This window comes from Cryptomeria japonica, chromosome 1 (assembly GCF_030272615.1).
Source record: "Cryptomeria japonica chromosome 1, Sugi_1.0, whole genome shotgun sequence".
NCBI lineage: Eukaryota > Viridiplantae > Streptophyta > Pinopsida > Cupressales > Cupressaceae > Cryptomeria > Cryptomeria japonica.
In genome coordinates, this window is record NC_081405.1 from 399112778 (window position 1) to 399136121 (window position 23344).

Below are 23344 nucleotides of genomic sequence, written 5' to 3' on the forward strand. Positions count from 1 at the left end.
AATTATCTTCAGACCATTTTTAGGTGTATACAACATCAATTATCTTCTAAAAACTTCAATATGTTTTCTTCAGCCTTTTGCTTTGCAAGTTGTCTATCGATTTTCATTTTTTCGTAATGCTCACATGTGAAAGCTGACATTATTCTGAGGCCTTCTAGAGATTTTACTCAAGACACTGTCACAAATATCAATCCTATTTTTTTGTTGGTCCTATATCAATTGTGGCTTTTGATAGAATTAACCCCTAATATTTATGTATATTCAATGCCCATGCCAATCTCAATGGTAACTAAAATGTCCCCACCCCTTTGTATAGGTGTAATTGGAATTATATTTGGATGATGATCTTCAAATGGTATTCCTGTATAATTGTCAAATTCAATCATGACATATGATGGTGGTTCAGGTGGAGAACTTCCTGGTTTATAGATAATCTTTCGAACATATCCTAGAGCTCCATTTACAAGTCTTGCTTGTATCCAAATATTTGAAGTCAACATCACCCTTGAATTATTGCTGATCAATATCTCTAGATCAAGTTCATCATTTGAAAAATCTTTTGCTTGATGTACACTTCCTACTTTTGTTGCGAGACTACGTGCAACAGGATGTTTCAATGTATATAGCATTTTTTTGTTACAATTATGAGCATTTTCATTTGTGGAGAACAAACGGCTAATATTGTCAAACTCAACATTAGTTGTAGCATCTATGTTAATAGGGGTTCTTGTCATAAGTAATTTTCAGTCATCAATTTGTGGATTTGCATCTCTTAGATTTGTCAAAAGTTGACGAAACATTTGTTGTTGATTTTTTTGTCCATTTTGTCTGAATATTTTATCTAATGTAACCATAGTTTTGAATTCTTTTCACAATAACTTTGCTCGTCTGTTGCTACCATATGTTTATCTATCATTGACTGGATACAATTGGCCCAAATCTCCAACCAAAATCATAGACATACCTAAAAGAGACTAACAAAAAATATTTTAAAATTATGTAATAAAATTATAAAATTTTCCTAGATATGAATTATAATAATTATAATATTATCTTGATTAGTCATAATGAAAGATCTACTTGCAAAGCTTATATGTGCATTTTGTGGGAATGCTTGTTGGAGCTGAGAATCTATATTTTCCAACATGTTTTGACCAATGAATCTCATTTCATCAATTAAAATGTATTTGATATGCGTCATATCTTCTTGAAAGCTTGTAAGTCTTGTTCCTTCTTGCTGAGAAAATCTCCTATTGGGATTCTAAATTTTGAATAGTTGTAGAGGCTCCTATATTGAATCTTGCAACTCATGTTGGTGCAAGTAATAGAAGGGGAAAATGACCTCGCATTGCCTTGTTTTCAAGGGATTGACTAATGGCACCAATCAGATACAACTTTCCTATTCTCGTTGTTCCATGTATTATCATGAATAATGACTCTATATTTTGATTTCTACGATAGTGAGCTATAATAATGTTGATTGTCTTTTTTAGTTTACTGTTGAGGGTTGTGTATTTGATGCGTTGCAATATATAATCACGTATGAGACATCTAAAATCTTTCCTGTTGCTTATGAAATTGATTGCTTGAGCTGTGTACTCTTCACTTTGATATTCATGAGACCAATCTACATGTCTATCAATGTCTCTTCTTCCCAACATATCTATTTCAGAAACTTGTATATTTTGACCTTGATGCAACGTAGATTAAAATTCCCATTCATTCTCTATGGTATTTCTTTGAACATGTTCATTGTCTTCAATTTCAGAATCATTAGTATTTTCAACATTTTCTTTAGTAATTATTCATTCCACGTGCCAAGCATTATAGTTGAATGAGTCCCACTTTGCTATTATGGAGTCATGATCATGACCAATATCTCTTTCTATGTCATGAAATGATTTGTACAACAAAAAATGAGAAAAACAAAAGTCAATCCATTTATTTGAGTCAGGTGGAGGAATGGATAAAAACCTAGGGATAACACTAATAATAGATGCACTTTATCTTGACTCCCATTTGTTCTCTTTTTTGTTTAGGATTATAAACCCATGATCTAGCTGTGTTAATCAATGAGACATGTTCCATAGAAGGAGGGTTTATTGTATATCCATTAATGAGAGATATTGTTTGTTCCTCATCACTCTCTTCAATATGTATAGCTATAGGTTTAAACACCTCACACAAAACATTTAGATTAATAAATCTTCTACTGCTTTCTACTAATGGAAGTTCTAACAACATGTGACATGTTTTTTTGAGCTCTAATAACTCTTTATATGACTATATTGGTTAGAATCATTCTGGATACCTGTGCAGCTAAATCATCAGGGTTTCCATGTTTGAAAGATGCATCAACATCTAGCTATATGTTTCAAAGTCTTTTTATGCTTTTGTGGCATACTTTGCAATATATTTGATTACAACATTCTTGGAAAGAATGGGTTACCAATTTATATTTACATTCCATAATTGCAATATGTGGCGATTATGTGAATTCACTGTCTCATCATTTCTTGTTGGTTCAAATTGTTGTCTCCCATCTCTATGTCTTCATATAATTTGGATCCTTCTAGATTCAATGGACAAGGGGCTTTATACCTACAATGAATATGGACTCATATATTTCATTAATTGGCATAATTTTTATATATTTTTTAATATGTGATTTTTTTTTGAGTAATTAAATAGTTACCTGCAAACCATCCTGCCTCCTTTTTTCCTTAGGCATGCACCCTCCCTACACACCATGTGTCATTCTACAGAGTTTAGTATCTCTTCATAGTCACACTTATTATCTATTTCTACAAGTTGTGTTGTATTTTTCGAACATGGACGGTGATGATAATTTTGGAATTCCTACAATTAAGAATACAAACAAATGTATTAGTAATATAATAAGGTATAAGTAGTTTACTAGTTTATGTGATATATTAGATGTATATGAAAATATTTATGCACATGCCTACATATTTTGCTGATGTGGATCTTGTCTAGGATTCAATGGGGGAACAATGGAATGTAAATAACTCTCAGCATTTTCTTCTGCTCCTTCTTTGACCAATCAATATTGTCCATATTTGGTGTTCCATGCATCCAAAGGAACCCATGCACATGCGGTGACCCCCTATGTTGTAATTCATATCTAGTCTAGTAATATTTGACATTCATTCCTTTCTCTAAAATTTATTTTATGAATATTGAATGTCTTAAGTGCATGTAGTGTGCAACAATATGAGGATAGTCTATAACATTTTGTCTTCACCAAATTTGAGATTCTCGTGGAGTACTTGGTGATGATCCTGACATTAATGCATGCAAATCAGGCCAATACATGTCTGCAACACTCAATGTAAAGAATTCTGTAGGAGAGCTGATTTGTTGAAGCATGTTTGTCGATTCTACACAACATTGAGCCCAATATGACCTTGTACCCTTGAGTTTGTTTCCAAATTGTATTAGCCTATCAACTAGATGAGAGTGTGACATGTTTTCCATATGTTGATGCAAATCATTAATGGTGATTGGCATGTCTTGAAAACTTCTTTTCACAAATACTATAGATGAATTCTATGCACAATGTCTCATTATCATATTCATCATACAATAAATTTATCTTGGATGTTGACAAAAACGATGATTCTTATACCTCATTAGATGCTTCACAAATTCATGCAAATGCACTTGCCTCATTTGGGATTCTAACTAGTCACATCGTCCATCAAGAAACAATGTTGGGAATGCCATATCAAGTAATCTTGATGTGACATACACATTGATAGGAGATGTGTTGATTCCTGCCAATCAATCAATGATGCTCGATTTGCATCTGAATTATTAATCCATGCATGGATCACTTCCATCTCTCTGTGAATAGTAGGAGGTTTCAAAGCCATTGATGTTGTGTGCTCAATTATATTACCTTCATCTATCTCCATCATTAGACCTACAAATATGATTTCATTTGCATCTGAATCAAATTCCATGTGCACTGTCTTCAATTTGTTGAAAATATTTAAATCATAATTTCTTGATAGATCGTTGAGAGCATTTTCATCAATCTTAACACCAGAGTAAAACTTGTCATTCTCTAATTTATACTTAAGTGCTTTATACACACTGTCCCTATTGACTATAAAGTTATAATTGGTGCCACACTGATCCCTTCTTTTAGCAATAATGATTGGCAAATGATCTATTGGATGTTGCAAAATTTGTGAAACATGTTCAACATTTGTGGGAAACTTATCGCGTGTCCTTTGTATTTTTATTGACCACTAATTGCATGTGTAACTTGTAGGATTGGGCTGACATGTGCAATCAACATTTCTTCTACTTGAGTTAGTTTTGCAAGCTACTTTGGTTGAGGCCTGAGATCCATATTATTTGAAGCTGAAAATGTATGAATTCCTCTCTCTTGTCAACATCTAGTGCATACAAGACCTTGAGCAGTGTGAGATACTTTGATTCCTATATAACATTATTGACAAATATAACAAATATCTAACAATGCAAGGCTATCTAATTGATGTCGAAATTGTAGTTAAAATCTTTTGAAATTAGCTTCAAGCATTCCATTTTGGATTTGTATGTTTTAAACATTTCTTTGTATAGTTGAATTGATCCCCATTGGAGTTGTGTTAGGTGGTTGATTGTATGTCCCACTTGATTGTAGGTCAAGTTGATGTCTTTCTTCTCTTTCAAAATGAGAAATCTCTCCAGATGTTCGTTGATGAATGTTTCTAATTATATTTTGTTAAATGTCTATTTTTATTTCCTAATTCTTGTACAGTTACTTTTGCCCTTCTTTTAGCATTTCTTTGTCTTTCAGCTTCATTATGTCTTATTCTTTGTTCTTCTGTTTCAACTTCTGTCATTTGTTTATGTTGTTGTCTTTGAAATTTTCTTTGATACTCTCTATGATACTCTCTTTGCTATTGTCTTCTTTGTTGCTCTATTTCAAAATTCAATCTTGGCCACACCATAAGTGTCAAAAAAACATATTTGATATAAAATAATTATGTTATTCTTGGAGCATTGTTGTAGAGAAGAAGCTTGGACTTGGGAAATTATAGTGGAAGAATGACAAACCTATTTTTTTTATAGCAATTGAATTTTGCATACAACAATATTAGAAAAGGAAGATTCAAAATAGAAGATAATTCTAGAATGAGTATTAAATAGAAAATACATTTTTAATATAATAAATTTAACCATTTACATACATGAAAAGTAAAGTAATAAAAGTAAATAGACCCGAATGCCTTTGTATATAACACTTTGTGATCTTCAAGATCCCTTGAAGAGAAAGATGAGAGCATACAATGGTAGGTGAAAACTTAATACTTAATATGTTGGTGGAAAGTGACATAACTAAAGCAAATACATGTTTTCTATTGTAAATATAAATATCCATGTGTGAAATTGCGAGTATATAATTTTTGTAGCATTTCCTTTCAGATAAGAAATAAAAATTCAATAAAGTTTAACAATTATATTAGATCCTCTTATGTAGTAAATGATTTTTGACATTTACTATGAGTAATTATAAAGGAAAAGCTGGTTTTGTAAGGAGTGTATAATCCATGTAGAACATCAATAAATTTTAAAAATTTGGAATTAGACATGCCCAAAAAAAGTATAAGAGAATATGGTTTGCGTAAATAAAAAAATAATGAAGCATTTGTATAATGAATAAATTTCCATTAAATTAACACAAAACATGACACAAAAGGTAACCATTACCATTGTACATTATTTGAATGAAATGTGAAGAAATCATAATAAGTAAATTACACATAACCAATGAATTTATTTGAAATGTTTGAAAACCTTGTTAACAAAATATACATTCAAGTAATTGAATGCAACAAAACTTAAAGCATAGCAATTGAATCTAATAAAGATTTGCTTTCACATGAATAATCATTTTTTTTGTTTTTATGATAGTGCAGTTAATCCTTTGTTCATCATTATAAGTCTCTTTATTCACTTGAAGTTTAAATGAGTATCTGTTGAAAAGGGATTTGTATAATGTCTCCAAACTTAACATCATCTTGTTGTCCATTCTTCAAAATATTTAATTCCTTTGCTGTAACACCCATAATTTCTTCTGCTACTTCTTCAAAAGAAGTAATCCAAGTGAAAGCAATATGTTCTTGCACTTTGCACTATAGTATATATTTATATTCACATTCAAGGAAACTCTTATCACATCTTCCACAATACCAATTACCATTTCCATTATTGTTCACCTTTTTTTAAGCATTGCCTGCCTCCAATCTTCAATGGGCAAGTTGTATAACAAAAATTGACCACCTTTATGAAAGATAAATTAGCTTTTATCACTGTCCAATAAGATTTATCGGATTTACCTTGTTCCTCATCCTCAATTTGTGCAATATTGTTTAACATTCTAGCTTACATTAGAACATAGTTTTCTTTTGTAATGGAGTGAGTAGCTAGATTCTTCCCTTCTATATCCAACCAAGATCTTAATTGTTGTGACTTTGGAAGATTTGGATTTATAAGAAGTTGGGTTGTGCTAATTGTTCCCACAAATTTTCCACCAAAATCACTAATTCGTGTAGCCTTTATAGCGAGAATGGGGAAAGTTCCTAAATTGCACATTTCTTGGACTTTTTGGCTTTCTTGATTGCAAAAACCACCCCACATTGTTAACTCCACCATACAAGCTGACATGTCTTTCATTTGAAGAGTTCTTTTCTCAATTTGCATGGTACACTATAATACATTTGGGGTCAAATTCCGACGGACAAGGAGCATTGTGTGAAAATTTGATTTTAAAAAAAAAAAATGCCTGTGTTCGTCGGAATTTTGACGACCTCGGGCATTGTATTAAAAAAAAAAACAAAACACATTTTCATTTTGAAAGCAAATCGGCCGAAGCAAGCGGCGACCGTCTTGCCTCCCTGCCCCCCCGCTGGAGCGATCTCTACACAAGCAAGGTAAGGTTGCAATGAAGGGCAACTAATTTTTTCAATGAAGGGCAACTAATTTTTTTTCGCAATCAAGGGAAACTGGTTTTTTTGTGAATTAATCCATTTTGTGCATATCCTGCGATCTTAAAATTCCATGAAATGACATCTCTTTGAGGTATTCCGTCATACAGTTCACATGCCATGTGTATGCTACCCCATTTTGCGATTTTTGTTATTGGAACATTTGCAACTAATTTCTGACAAAAAACCCCCTTCGATTATGCTTTGATGGATGTCCATACCTTGTTCCAAAGCTCCTATTTTGGCACACGCAGGGAGGATGCTGACAAATGTTGCATTGAGATAAACATGACTGTATTTCATGAGGATTTGAACTCAATAATATGTTAGATTCTCCCAAGGATGGATGGACTATACACTTGAAAGGTAGATGATTAAGGATGATGACAAGGTGAATTTTCCTTAGAATGATAGGGTTGATTTTCCTAAGAATAAGTAGATTCATGTAAACTAGAGGATACAAATTTGGACAAAATAATGGAAGGAGACTAAAACTAGATAGATTCACCTAAATGGGAGTGTAGTCATCTAAGGATAGGAAAAATTCACCATTTGCGTAAGAAAGATGGATAAGATTAATGATTTATGTGAAATAGATTCACCTAAGAGAAAGTAGATTCACATAAGGATAGGTGGATTTTCCTAAAGATGAAGGGATAAGACTTAACAAAAAGAGGACTTAGGATGATGACAAGGAGGATTCATTTAAGGATATGGCATATTCACCTAAGGGATAGTGTATTCTCCCAAGAAGATGGAAAAATTATTGATTGGTGGAATGACATACTAGATCAAGGAATGATACAAGGGTAGATTCACCTAAATATAGGGTAAATTCAGCTAAAAGGGTACCCATGAGATTGTGGTATTGAGTACCTATCTATGGATGGTGTATTTGGATACAAGTATGATGAAACCATGCTTGTGTATGATGAAACAAAGTCCAGATCTCTATTATAGGTCCAACATAATCTCTATTATTTGAGACACCATTTTATTAGCATATCCAATTAGGGTAATTTATGGGTTTAATTATGGATCATGTTGTTTATTTGCATGCACTATTGAACTTATTTGGATGTATTGTGATTATTTCAATTTTGAAGTTATAAATAAATTATGTTTGTACCTTAGAAAGGGTAACTCCAATTGATGTTTGGGCAGTTTATTTGAAAAGTTATGGTGATTATTGCCCTATGTTATGTAATGGAGTTATTTTTACACTAAGTAATTAACTAGAAAAATGAATTTGTATTGTTGTACAAGTATGATGAAACCATGCTTGTGTGTTTACATGTTTGTGCATCCTATTGAGAACCAACCTCACTGTTGAGGAACTCAATAAATGTGGTGTTAAGTAGAAGAATGGAAAACTCAAGAAGCTAAGGTGACATATTGTGGCATTAGTAGGGATTATCTCTATTGACCACACCTTTCAAAGATAGTATCCCCTAGTTCTCCTCATAGAATGGACCATTGGATGGCTCATAGTGGTATCCTATCCTACATTTATCTTGATGGCATTGCCGATAGTTGGTATGTGGTTCTTGGTACGGGTTTCCTCTTACCCTATTATCTTATTTATATCTTTGTTCCAACATGTGGAGATTGATTTTTGTCATGCTATGATGATTTTCATGTTTGCATATGTTTTGACATTATGCAAATAGATATGATGTCACACCATACTTATGTTTTGATATAGTGTAGGTGATTGTTACATGTTGTTGATGGTAGCGATTTGGGTTCAAAGACACAATTCCACACACACACACAAATATTTGAAGATGCATTTTATATTATTCCTTCTTAGTGGCGATTAGTGTTGGAAGATTTGCACACATGTAGAGAGGAACTCATGTTAGATACAATAGGTTGTGTTTGATAACATATGAATATGCCTCATGATGTATACATATAGCTTTGGTGTGTGACATGCATGCACATTTTTCCATAAGACACATTGCTATGTGGGATGTGCCCTATGCATGTCTTCTTTGTGAGGCACGTTGCTATGTGCATTGTGGCCCTAGGTGTATTGCCATGATATGTTAGGATTTGTAGTGTGCAGGCCACAAATGCATGCATGAGGGACTATTATTATAGTCATGTTTTTTGGGCATGTAGCCTAGGCATGTCTTCTCCATTAGGTACATGGCCATGCCATGTGGGAGTTTTTGTGTTCATGCCACAAATGCACACATGAGGGACTATTATTGGAGTCATGATGAATATTCACTCTATTTAGCCACAATTTCTAGTCGTATAGTTATGTAATGTGCACTTTTAAGGATTGTGAAGTTTCCTTCAATTATTGATGATCTCTCATCTTTGTTGCATGGGCCAACAATTTTATTTTATCTTGTTTGAATTAGTTTAATTACTATTGTGATTTTTATCTATTGTGTAGTTATTGTGGCTATGTTTGATTTGCTATTGGAATTGAACACATTTATTTGACTTATTATTGGTACTATTTTTTATTTCTTTCAATATTTATGATCTTTGGTAGTTTAGTGAAACTCTTGCTATTTTTAAATGTTGCCTTCATTGTTGTGATGTGATTCCTCACCAAGATCGATGTAGATAACCTTGGATGAGTGTATATAAGGAATCAAACATTGGGAAAATTTGAGGATAGGGGTAAGTGTTTGTTGTATGGGTAGCTACGATCCACTTGTACATTCTTAGTGATTATTGACAGCTATGTCTTGGAGGCTAATCCCATTAAACAAACAAGGGGGAAGTCATACATAATCGTATGGATCCTCCCTAGTTGTGTGTGGATTCAAGACCATCATTTCATATGGTTCTTGGTTACTTTGTGAGACCATGGCATCCTCTTAGACCAATATGTGAGCCTTGTATTGTTATCCCTACAATGTGGATGAATAAGTGTATGTTAAAATAAATGCTTTGCATGCCATATAGTTGCATATGAGTTGTTCACATCATCAGATCATGATTTAGAATATGTGAATTCTTTTATCCATTTACAAACCCCTCTTCAAAAAATAATATCTTTTTACTGAGTTCTTTAGAAATTTGTGTAAAAAATACTAAAAAGTACTGCCAAATGATGTAAAAAATGTTTGTCAGTACGGATTTCAATGATAGTGTGTTAAATTGATGCAATCTGTCTTTTTTTTCACAGTAATGGTTATTTAGGAATGGGCCCCTGTTTTAGAAACGAGGGCCCGTTATTAAATCCAACGGTAAAAAAAAGGAACGGGCCCCCGTTTTGAAAACGGGGCCTTGTTCTGTGGAAGTTGATTCCACAACCCACCACTTGGCTCAGGATTAGGCCCGGGATAGGCTTGGGATGGCCACACCTGAGACATGGACCTGCAAATTCAAATCTCCATGAATGAAAGCACAAATATGAACTTCTAAAATAGTTTACGTGCCTGTAATTAGAGAATTTTTATACGAAATTAAAACCCATTTTAGATTATATTGTCTAGATTCTAAATATGTAAATTTATTTAAATATTGATTATTTTAACTATTTTTCATGTAATTTATACTAAATTGGGTCCAGAAACTTGAAATATTAACTAATTTTGTTAATTTAATAACTTTTTTATTTTAATGAATTTTGAAAAAAAAATTATGTCATTAATCTACACAAAATTATTTTCTATTTAAAAAATAAAAAAATAATTTTAAAAAAAAAGTTTACGTCAAATTATGTGGGCCGTACACGTCAAATTTTTAAAAAGATAATTACGGTCATTAAAAAATTAATTTAAAAAAAATATTAGAAAAAAAAATACAGAAAAATATGCTCATCAATTAAGTGTGGGTCGTACACATGCATGGTATGGTCCTGAAACATGCATTTTTAAAACAAAGTTTTTAGAACTCCATTCAAAAAGTTTTTTTTTATTATGTGGGTATTAAAATAAATTACATATTTGGAAAGTACACTCAGAGGAGACAAAATCTGAAAGTCAGGGAAAACACTTCTACTTTTTGGCCAAAAAGTGGACTCAACTTCTTGCACTGACCCAAATACTAATACTGATGGATATGATCATCTTGGATATCAGTGGTTATGTGAAAGATGTTCATAATTGATTGTGCGCAGTTGCACATGCGCAAGTTGAAGAGTTATGCTCCAGATTATTGCAGAATAGTGGAACAAAGCAGTTTGTGGCAGAGTGTGAAAAAATTGTATATTATGCTTAATCAGAACTATATTGTGCATTTGTAGATGTTGTTCAATAGTTCAACTTCTCTTGTAACCATTACCAATGTAATATTTCTTTACTCATGTAGAGTATATCTATATTGTGGGTTCATCACCACCATGGTTTTTCCCTTAACCAGGTTTTGTTATGGTGTTGTTGTTGATTGTTTTGTGTTTTTGTATCTTTCCTTTGTTCATTTGCATTAAGTGGTTGAAAGAACAAGTCAATAAAGTTAAAAATTGTAGAACACCGATTCACCCCCCCTTTCAGTGTTCCTTGATTCCAACATACAATATCTGAATGTTTGACTTTGAAACTCAATCAAAGTGAAAGTCTGATTGGGTCCTAGATTAGCCAAATTTTTCACCGATTTCAACAATTTGAAGACACTTGTAAGCCTGTAGAACCTAGGCTTGGAAAATGGATACTACTCATTGAGTCCATGTACTACTTTGATTACTCCATATACTTAGACAAAGTAGACAAAGAGATATTTGGTGGCATTGGCTCCCCCTTACACGATAGACACTTCTCAAGCACACCAAAATATCATACCTCAAAGATCTGGAGACTTTATGAACCGAGGGACACCTGTCTCGACAATGAATAGTACATGTGGGGTGGCTTCGGAGGTCCAACCTCTTGCACCAACAAACAAAAAGGTTTTGGGCTTCTACAACAAAGGATCATAGTAATTATTCGAGGAACACCAATCCACACATACTCTTGATGCAAGCCACTTAATACTTTTACTAAGATTATCTATGCAAAGAGGGTCTTTACATAGCTGAATTCACTGAGCACTTCAGCCATGTAACCATTTTGTACAAGCTTTCACTTGCTACCCATTTGTATAGTGGTTCGAAAAACACTGCTTGAAACTTGTTGGGAGTGATGAGGCCCCCAAAAGGTGCTTCTCTACTAAAATAAAAAAATGTTGGCATTGTTAATCACCTTTCTCTTACACCCAAGATCTATCAAGGTGAGGGTAGAGGATACTCAGTGTAACAGTGTAACAACAGATCAACCGTTAGGAGTGCAAGCACACCAAACACACAAAACACTTATTCTTTTTAAGCATCAAACAAAATGTGGAGTAATCTAAAACAAGAAAGGTTCATTAACCATTAGATGTGATTTTTTTTATGATAACCAAGCCAAAATATGCATCCACAAAGCATTAGTAGTTTTGTTTGCACAAATTGTTAGTCCAGATTAGTCCCAAAATCAAAGAGCCAACTGACAAGACTACTCACACTAAAATAAACTAATAATAACAAGATCAACAAGACACAAAACAAACACTAACTAAATTAACTAACAAGGACACAAACTAACAACTAACAAAGACACAAACTAACAACTAACACAGACACAAACTAATACACACAAGGAAAACACTAACATAACTAACAAAACACAAACAAAATAAACAAACAAAACTCACTAACCACCAAGACACTAACAAGGATACAAGCTCCAACCACTAACAAAGACACTGACTAACCAACAAAGAAACAAACTAATACACAAACGAAACAAAAACAAAAACAAAAACAAACAAACAAACAAAACCAAACAAATACAAATTCAAATGAACTAACAAACACAAAACACAAACAAAACTAACTAATAAAAATCACAAAACAACTAACAAACACACTAACAAGACTATCTAACACAAACAAAACTAACAAAAACTAACAAAAACTAACAAACAAACAAACAAACTTAACACAACAAACAAAAACACAAACTAACAAATAGTAACACTACAAACTAACACACACAAACATAACTAATCAAAAAAACTAACCAACACAAACTAAACAAAACTCACTAACACTCTAAACTAATAACTAACACAAGTAACAATCTAAGCTAACACAAAACCAAATACTAGCTACAAATTAATAACAAACACCACTAACAAATACTAACTACTAACCAAAACAAAAACACATAAATTATCAACCAAAAACTAATTACATAACCAATACATTTATTTGCAGTCCAAATACATCCCAACAAATAGAAATAGAAATCTGCAGTCCAAATACATACATCCCAACAAATGCAAATCTGCAATTAAAAAGTATGTTCCAAACCATACAATGAGATGAGCAGGTTAAAAAAAAAAAACATTGCAAACCATACAATGAGATGAGCAGGTTAAAAAAAAAATACATTGCAAACCATACAATGAGATGAGCAGGTTTAAATCACGTTTCAGCAAAGGAATTGAACAGATTTAAAAACACCTTCCAACCAAAGGTATTGTTCAGATTTTAAAATACGTTTCAAATCATGAAAAGTGCAGATTTTTAAATATGTTTTAAACCATGAAAAGTGCAGATTTTAAAATACATTTTAAATCATGAAAAGTGCAGATTTTAAAATAAATTGTAAACCATGAAAAGTGCAGATTTTAAAATACATTTTAAACCATGAAAAGCGAAGGTTTTTAAATATGTTTAAAACAATGCAATGTGCAGGTCTTGAATACGTTTAAAACAAATGCAATGAGCATACACCCAAATGCATTTTAAACAATTTAAAAGAAAGGTTTGAATTGATTTCAAATGCAACATTAATTGGGGGTGTAAATGTAGAAAGTGGAAGCATAGATAGAGTGGGTGGATTGCAAGGACAAAATACTTTAACTATTTGAAAGAATACTCAACATGTGTGGGACATGAAGTGTTTGCAAACACAAACAAGAGATGCAGAATCAATTCATTTTATTAGATTCCACCATCCTATAAGAACAAACATGCAAATCAACAACCATTTTAACTCTGTTATACTCATATCACCAAGACTTCATGCCTAATAATTTGAATGCTCTAAAAAAGAACTTGCACACAGAGCCATGATGAATGATGAATGGAGATTTAAAAGATGAAAGAAAATAAAATCTATGATTTGAAAATGCAACTAAGAAAAATAGCATTTCGACCTCAAGATTGCAAGAAAACGAGAGAGTCTTATGTGAGGAGGAGCATAGGTCTTATAGGTGTCCTCATGAAGAAAACTCATTGTGGGAGAAATGTGGGATAAAGGAGCTAGTTAGAGATGAGAAATTGTCCCACATTCACTAAGTGGGTGTGATTGGTGGGATTTAAAGATATAGAGGAAATGAGTTTAGGAAATGGGAAAGGTTAGGGATTTATTTAGAAGAATGATTTGTGTATCAGGTAAATGATGTAATAACCCACCATAAATGAATCAACAAAATTGAGTATTCTTTTGTGTTTTGTTTAATGTAATCATTATATTTTATTCAATTGCATACTCTGGGCATCCATCCATTTAGGATTAGGCATTCATCCATCCGGGATGAGCATCTAACCATACGGGTTAGGCAATTGTCCATACGAGACATAAGAGTCCATCTATCCAATACGGGATAGACATCTACCCATACGGGGTAGGCATCTATCCAAACGAGATAGGCATCTACCCATACGGGGTAGGCATCTATCCAAACGAGATAGGCATCTACCCATACGGGGTAGGCATCTATCCAAACGGGATAGGAGATGCTCTAGCCAGAGACTTAGACTCATCGGGACCATTCGAGTCCTGAGCCACTCACTAAGTACTACACTCTTCTAACAAGAGTGCACCGAGGTTGCCGTCCTTAGGAGTAATTAAAATAATACAAGCTTGAATTCCGCCTCGAAATTTGGCTTAAAGCCTCGGGAAGTCAAGCGAATCCATACGGGATTTCTTCCGAGTATGCATTGAATTTCTTTTTCAATTTAATTATCTTATCTTTAAATTAGGATTCTTACTCAACCAAGCCTAGACCGCACCCACGAACGCTTGAGTACGAGGGACAACTCCGTCCCAAGACTGCCTACATACTCGCTTCGGCATGGGATCAAGGCTTAAAGTATGTAGTTCTATTTTCTATTCTATGGTTTGATGTAAACTGATTTGTTTTTTTTTAAGTAAATCAAAATCATTGAAAAAAAATCCAATAATTCCCTAAAGGAATTGAAACAATAATTTGATTTCCATTTTTTGCTAATTTTTTAAAAAGAAATAAATTTAACTAACCAATTATATAAAATAAAAAAATTAACTTAAATTAAATTTGAAATGATATAAAAAAAATAACTTAAATTTTTAGTTTAAAAAAACGATTTTATTAATTTCAGCGAAAATAATCATTAACAAGTTTAAATGTAGTAATTAGGGGGAGGTGGGGACCACGGGTCCCATCATCCCCTACGGTCCTACATGCGCAAACCCATAGGGAATGAGGGGGCCGTGTGGTCCCCTCCACTCCCCTGCGACCACTTACGGTGACCGCAGGGTAGTGGGGTTACCATTAACCCCGCGGTTTCCAATAAAACTTGCGGCGGCTGCATTAAATACCGTGCGTGCATGCCTATGGCAATTTTTGAATGTCGTGCGTTACCATGGTTTAAAGTTTGAAAATAAATTTTTATGTTATATATATATATATATGTGCATTTTTATATGCAAGAGAATTACATTTCCAGATTATTGAAATTCACACAGAGAAGAATAGATAACAGGTATGTAAAAAAAAACATATTAATGTTAGAGAGAATACAGATTAAGTTCCAGGAACAACATACAATAGAGAAGTAACCAGAGATGGATTATTTATTCTTTTGTTCTTTACACAGGGAGATTTACTCACAGAGAAGAGGGATAAATTTATTCGTACACACAGAGAAAATTTTTCACAAAGAAGGAATGTTAATTATATTTTTATAGAGAATTTAGATAACCAGAAAATGAGAAATCACAGAGAGAATGATCATAGCGAGATCTCTTCAAATATACATTTCAGATTTTAAATCAATATCCAGAGAAATGATTCTGGAGAAAGAAGATAAAGATAGTTCTGATTTTAGTTCTTTAGCAAGAATCAATCTAAACTTAATAAGAAATTTTAAACGATTTAATCTAATTCCTATCAAGAATTTGGAATATATGGATCTAACTTCTTAAACAATGGATCTAATACTTATCAAAATTTGAAACTAACGGATCTAATTCTTATCAAGAATCTGAAAATAAATGAATCTAATACTCATCGAAATTTGAAACAAATGATTCTAATTTCTTAAACAATTTAATCTACTTCTAATTCTTATCAAGAATCTGGAAATAAATGAATCTATTTCTCATCAAAATTTGAAACAAATGATTCTAATTTCTTAAACAATTTAATCTACTTCTAATTCTTATCAAGAATTTGAAAATAAACGAATCTATTTCTCATCAAAATTTGAAACAAATAATTTAATCTACTCTAATTTGCAACAAGAATAAGTTGCATGAAAAAAAGAAAAAAAAACAAAACTAAATTTGAAAGAACCTGGGTGCTTGAAGATGTTGTAGAATCCTCTATGGATCTCCCTTGATCCTTCAAACTTGAAGAGAAGTCCTCCAAAGAAAAAATCTTAGCTGAAAAATGAAAATATGACTACAAGAGGAAATTTTTTTTTGAAGAATTTCTTTATGGAATTACCAACTCCTTTTTTTTGAAAAATTGTGCATCTTTTATAAGAAAAAACTCCAAATTCCACTACCTAATTTTTAATTAAAAAAAATAGAGATTCTCTCCCAATTTGGCCTTCATGCAAATTGATTAGACTTAGTGGGAGGAGTTACATGCAAGGTGGTGAAGAAGCCTCTAGAAGCTTCTTATTCCTCCTACAACATGTGCCATAATTTGGGTGAGAAAATTTAAATAAACAATTAAAAAAGTATATTTTCCATGTGTGTGTGTGATTTATTATTTTTATTCCTTTATAATATTCATTCAATAGTTTAGCCAAAAGAAATATAATAGAGTTTGTATTTTAATCCAAAGGTGATAAAGGAGGGTTGTGACATCCTCCCCCTCTTAATTTGTGCATCGTCCCGATGCACTTATTAAATGCATTCAAAAGAGTTTATAGTTCATGTTTAAAACAAAAAAGGAAACAACTGCTGCATCTCCTTAGTGTTCTCCCACGCGACATTCTTTTCATCATACTGGTCCCATTGCACTTTGCACTGATCAACCTCTCTGTTGTGCAACTAGCACTGGCGCCTCTCCAAGATTCTGAATGGCTCTATCATTATTCCTCCCATTTCTTGGACCTGTAAAGCATCCCAATTCAAAATCTGTTTCTCGTCAGGTACATAATTTTTAAGAAGAGATACATGGAAGACATCATGGATTTGGCTCAATTGGGGAGGTAAGGCCAACCGGTATGCAACTGGATTAATCCTTCCCAATATTTCAAAAGGTCTAACATAATGAGGTGCAAGCTTAGTCTTTTTCCCAAATCTTATGGAACTCTTGTGTGGCCTAACCCTTAGGAAGACTTTCTCTCCTACCTCAAACTCCCTTGGTGTTCTGTTTTTGCCTACATAACTTTTCTGCCTATCTGAGGCTTCCTTCAATCTTTGCCTAATTTCCTTAGTTTTCCTTTCCATTTCTTTCAACATATTTGGCCCAATAATCACTCTATCTTCAAGACTATCCCAACTCAAAGGTGTTCGACATGGTCTACCATACAAAGCTTCAAAAGGTGCCATTCCCAAGGATGTTTGATATGTATTGTTGTATGCAAACTCTACCAAAGGTAGGTACTCTTCCCATTTCCTCTGTTGGTCCATGCAGTACATGCGAAGTAGGTCTTCCATAATCTGATTTGTCCTTTCTATCCGACTGTCGGTTTCAGGATGGTATGCGGTGCTAAAATTTAGTTGAGTTCCTAGAGCTGATTGAAGAGTGGTCCAAAACCTTGAAGTGAATCTAGCATCTCTATCTGATATGATTTTCTCTGGTATTCCATGCAACCTAAATATTTCCTTAACAAAGCGTCTAGCCAAGGTAGGTGCATCATCCGTTAGATTTCCTGGTATAAAGTGTGCCACCTTAGTGAGTTTGTCAATTACCACCATTATTGCATCATGCCTAGAAGGTGACATGGGTAACCCTTGCACAAAATCCATGCTAATAACTTGCCACTTGTGTTGAGGTACATCGTGCAATTGCAACAATTCGGCTGGGTGTCTATGTTCTGCCTTTACTCTTTGGCACTCCAAACATTTAGCTACATACTTGACAATATCATTCTTCAACCCTTGCCAAAAGTATAACTTCTTTAGATCTGCATAAAGTTTGTTAACTCCTGGGTGCCTTGAATAAGGGGCATTGTGATCCTCCGACAAGACTACTTCCCTTAAGTTCCTTGAATTAGGAATATAGATTCTATTATTGTATCTGAGCAACCCATCTTCGTCTAATGTATACCCTTCGACCTTAGGATCGGTTGGGTTGTGTTCTAAAGTCAATTTGACTTGCTCATACCATGGGTCATGTCCCTATTCATCCATTACTTGCCTTTTGAAAGAGGTTTTGAATGTTGCTATAGTCATCAAGTGTTTCCTCCTACTTAAGGCATCTGCCACCCTATTTTCTTTTCCCTTAATATATTCAATTTCAAAATCATATTCACTTAGAAACTCTAACCACCTTCTTTGTCTGGCATTTAAGTGAGGTTGGGTAAAGATGTATTTTAGTCCTTGGTTATCTGACTTTAGCTCAAAGGGCTTCCCTAGCAAGAAGTGTCTCCATTTTTGTAGGGCATGCACAATTGCTTCCAACTCTAAGTCGTGGGGTGCATAATTGACTTCATGAGTCTTTAGCTTCCTGGATTCGTAAGCTACTACCCCTTCATCTTGGACAAGTACTCCTCCTAACTCTTCAATAGAAGCATCAGTTACGATTGTGAAGTGTCCATTCGGATCTGGTACCTTTAGAATGGGTACTGAAGTTAGTTTTCCCTTCAAGATTTGAAATGCCTTATCACTTTGCTCGGTCCACACAAACCTTTTTCCCTTCCTTTGCAACGAGGTGATGGGATTTGCTATCTTAGAGAATCCTTCCACAAACCTCCTGTAGTAACTTGCTAGCCCCATAAAGCTTCTTACCTCTGAAACATTTTTAGGGATTGGCCATTCTACTTTGCCTTTATTTTATCTGGGTCGACTGCTATTCCTTTCTTTGATATTATATGCCCAAGGTAGTGAATCTTTTCCTCAAAGAAGGCACATTTGGACAATTTCCCATATAACTTATGTTCTCTCAACCTTTGCAAAACAATTTGTAGGTGCACTAAATGTTCCTCTTCATTTCTAGAGTAAATCAATATGTCATCCAGAAATACCAAAACAAATTTTTCCAAGTAGTCATGGAATACACTATTCATTAGGCTCATAAATGCAGTTGGGACGTTAGTTACACCAAAAGGAACTACTGTGAATTCATAATGTCCATATCTAGTCCTGAAGGCTGTTTTCAGAATGTCTTCCTCCTTAATTCTGAGTTGATGGTACCCTAACCGGAGATCTATCTTTGAGAAAACTGTCGCTCCTTTCATTTGGTCAAAAGATCCTCTATGCGAGGTAAGGGATACCTATTCTTTATTGTGACTTTGTTCAACATCCTATAGTCGATGCATAGCCTTAAGGTTCCATCCTTCTTCTTAACAAATAAAATTGGCGCTCCCCATGGTGATACACTTGGCCTTATTAATCCCTTAGCTAAGAGTTCCTCTAACTGCATTTTGAGCTCTTGTAATTCAGTTGTGTTCATCCGGTAAGGTGCCCTTGATACTGGTTCAGCTCCTGGGAGTACTTCGATAGAAAAGTCAAACTTCCTCTTAGGGGGTAAACCGGGTAATTCTTCTGGAAAAACATCCTTAAATTCCCTTAAGAAAAGGGGTATTTTCAAATGTTGGTGTATTTTCCTCCTTTCCTTCATCAATTTCAACCATATAGATTTGTCCTCCTCTTCTCCTTTCCTTCTTTAATTGTATTGCTGAGATAGTTTCTATATTAATGGGTTTAAACTTTCCTTGGATCTTGACCCTTTTCCCCCCATCATCCAAACATTCAACAACTTTGTTATAGCAATCTACATTAGCTTGATGGTCTGTTAACCAACTCATTCCCATAATTACATCATATAATCCTAGGGGTGCCACATAGAGATCTACCCTTGTTTCGAACTCAGGGAATTGTACCCTTGCCCTCGGTAAACACTTAGTTACTTCCCTAGTTGCCTTATCCCCATATTGAACCGTCCATGATGACTCCATTTGATTAACTTTTAATGCATATTTGTTTACTAATTCAGGTGAGATGAAACATTCAGATGATCCAATGTCAATTAGAATTGATATTGGTTGTTCAAATAGTGTACCTGTAGTTTCCATGGGAACATTCTGGTATCTTCCTCTTTGGTTCCTAACCGCTGCATGAATCCTTTGTTGGGGCCTTTGTTGGGGTTGATTGGCCCTAATTTGTCCTTGCATCCTGGGGCACTCTCTGGCAAAATGGTTTTCCCCGCACATAAAGTATCCACTTGGAGGACCCCTCCTACCTTGATTTCTAGGGGGATCATTCCTTGTTTCATTGGCCCTGGGTGGATAAGTTACCCTGTTCTGTTGGTCATTCCTATTATAGTTGCCCCTATTATTATCATTTCCATTCCTCTGATATTGATTATGCGGTGGCCTTCTTTCGGAAGAATTATTCCTTTGACCTTTGTTGAATTAGTGTTTCCATTGAATTCTTGCTTCCTTTTAAATGAGTGGTTCCCATTATATTTCCACCCTGCTAGTGTTTGAATCTTCCTCTCTTGCCTTAGGGACTTTTCGAGTACTTCATTCATATTTCTGGGTCCATGCATGTCAACCTCTGCCCCTATGTTGGTATTTAACCCCAAAATGAACTTCCTTGCTTGGCCTTCTTCATCTTTCTGGTACATAGGCACATATTTAAGCAACTTGGTGAACTTATCCCAATATTGTTGAATGGATAGGGACCCTTGACGTAGATTATGGAATTGTGTCACTTTCTCATCAAAGAACAATTGAGGGAGCCACCTATCTCGGAAATGGTGAACAAATTGATCCCATGTGACCGTATCCCTGCTATACCCATTTTGTTCCTTGGTGTTGGTCCACCAACTAGCTGCCTCCCCTATGAGTTGATAGGAACCCCATAAAGCCTTGGTTGTTTCGCTAAAATCTCTTAGCTCAAAATATTTTTCCATCTCATTTAGCCAATTCTCAGCCCCTTCACCAATCTACCTCCCATCGAACTTAGGAGGGGTGATTTTCTTTAAGTCCTTGGAGAGTTCCAATATGTTATTTTCCTTTTTATTACCCATCACATTCCCTTGATCGTTACCAGGGTTTCCATTTTCGGTACCACTTCTATTTTCATAGTCATTCTGCCTTTCCCTAAGGTCCTGCAGTGATTGTTCCAAGAAGTTGATTTTATCTCTTTGTTCGGTTAGAAGGTCGATTATAGCTTGGATCCCATCTCCGTTATTCCCTGCGTTGTGTCGATCTTCTTCATGATCTTCCTCACGGTTTTCTTCATGGTTTTCCTCATGGTTTTCTTCCCTTTGACTCCTAGTACGTCTTCCATTACTCCTTCCTCTTCCTCTTCCTCTTCCTCTTCCTCTTCCTCTTGCCATTCTAGGTTTTACCTGAAAGTTAAATTATGTAGTTAGTTTTTTTTTGATTTAGGATTTCAAAAAAAATAATTTCTACTATTGTAAAACATTCCCTTAGTTGAATAAATTGAAGTGAGCACAAGGCCTAGATTTGAACCTTTGCTCTGATACCACATGTAATAATCCACCATAAATGAATCAACAAAATTGAGTATTCTTTTTTGTTTTGTTTAATGTAATCATTATATTTTATTCAATTGCATACTCTGGGCATCCATCCATTTAAGATTAGGCATTCATCCATCCGGGATGAGCATCTAACCATACGGGTTAGGCAATTGTCCATACGGGACATAAGAGTCCATCTATCCAATATGGGATAGGCATCTACCCATACGAGGTAGGCATCTATCCAAACGGGATAGGCATCTACCCATACGAGGTAGGCATCTATCCAAACGGGATAGGAGATGCTCTGGCCAGAGACTTAGACTCATCGGGACCAGTCGAGTCCTGAGCCACTCACTAAGTACTACACTCTTCTAACAAGAGTGCACCGAGGTCGCCGTCCTTAGGAGTAATTAAAATAATACAAGCTTGAATTCCGCCTCGGAATTCGGCTTAAAGCCTCGGGAAGTCAAGCGAATCCATACGGGATTCCTTCCGAGTATGCATTGAATTTCTTTTTCAATTTAATTATCTTATCTTTCAATTAGGATTCTTACTCAACCAAGCCTAGACCCCACCCATGAATGCCTGAGTACGAGGGACAACTCCGTCCCAAGACTGCCTACATACCCGCTTCGGCATGAGATCAAGGCTTAAAGTATGTAGTTCTATTTTCTATTCTATGGTTTGATGTAAACTGATTTGTTTTTTTTTAAGTAAATCAAAATCATTGAAAAAAAATCCAATAATTCCTTAAAGGAATTGAAACAATAATTTGATTTCCATCTTTTGCTAATTTTTTAAAAAGAAATAAATTTAACTAACCAATTATATAAAATAAAAAAATTAACTTAAATTAAATTTGAAATGATATAAAAAAAATAAATTAAATTTTTAATTAAAAAAAATGATTTTATTAATTTCGTCGAAAATAATCATTAACAAGTTTAAATGTAGTAAGTAGGGGGAGGTGGGGACCACGGGTCCCATCATCCCCTACGGTCCTGCATGCGCAGACCCGTAGGGAATGAGGGGGTTGCGTGGTCCCCTCCAGTCCCCTGCGGCCACTTATGGTGACCGCAGGGTAGTGGGGTTACCATTAACCCTGCGGTTTCCAATAAAACTTGCGGTGGTTGCATTAAATACCGTGCGTGCATGCCTATGGCAATTTTTGAATGCCCTGCATTACCATGGTTTAAAGTTTGAAAATAAAATTTCATGTTTTAGATATGTGTGTGTGTGTGTGTGTGTGTGTGTGTGTGTGTGTGTGTGTGTGTGTGTGTGCGTGTGTGCGTGCGTGCGTGCATTTTTATATGCAAGAGAATTACATTTCCAGATTATTGAAATTCACACAGAGAAGAATAGATAACAGGTATGTAAAAAAAAACATATTAATGTTAGAGAGAATACAGATTAAGTTCCAGGAACAACATACAATAGAGAAGTAACCA

General features: G+C 34.4%; 1 protein-coding gene across 1 annotated transcript; it reads right to left on the bottom strand.

Annotated features, from left to right (window-relative positions):
• Nucleotides 1-251: 251 nt before the first annotated feature.
• On the bottom strand, nt 252-734 carry LOC131857505 (uncharacterized). The gene has a single exon (XM_059210157.1). It carries the CDS (start codon nt 732-734, stop codon nt 252-254), a length of 483 nt encoding a protein of 160 aa, XP_059066140.1.
• Nucleotides 735-23344: the final 22610 nt, after the last annotated feature.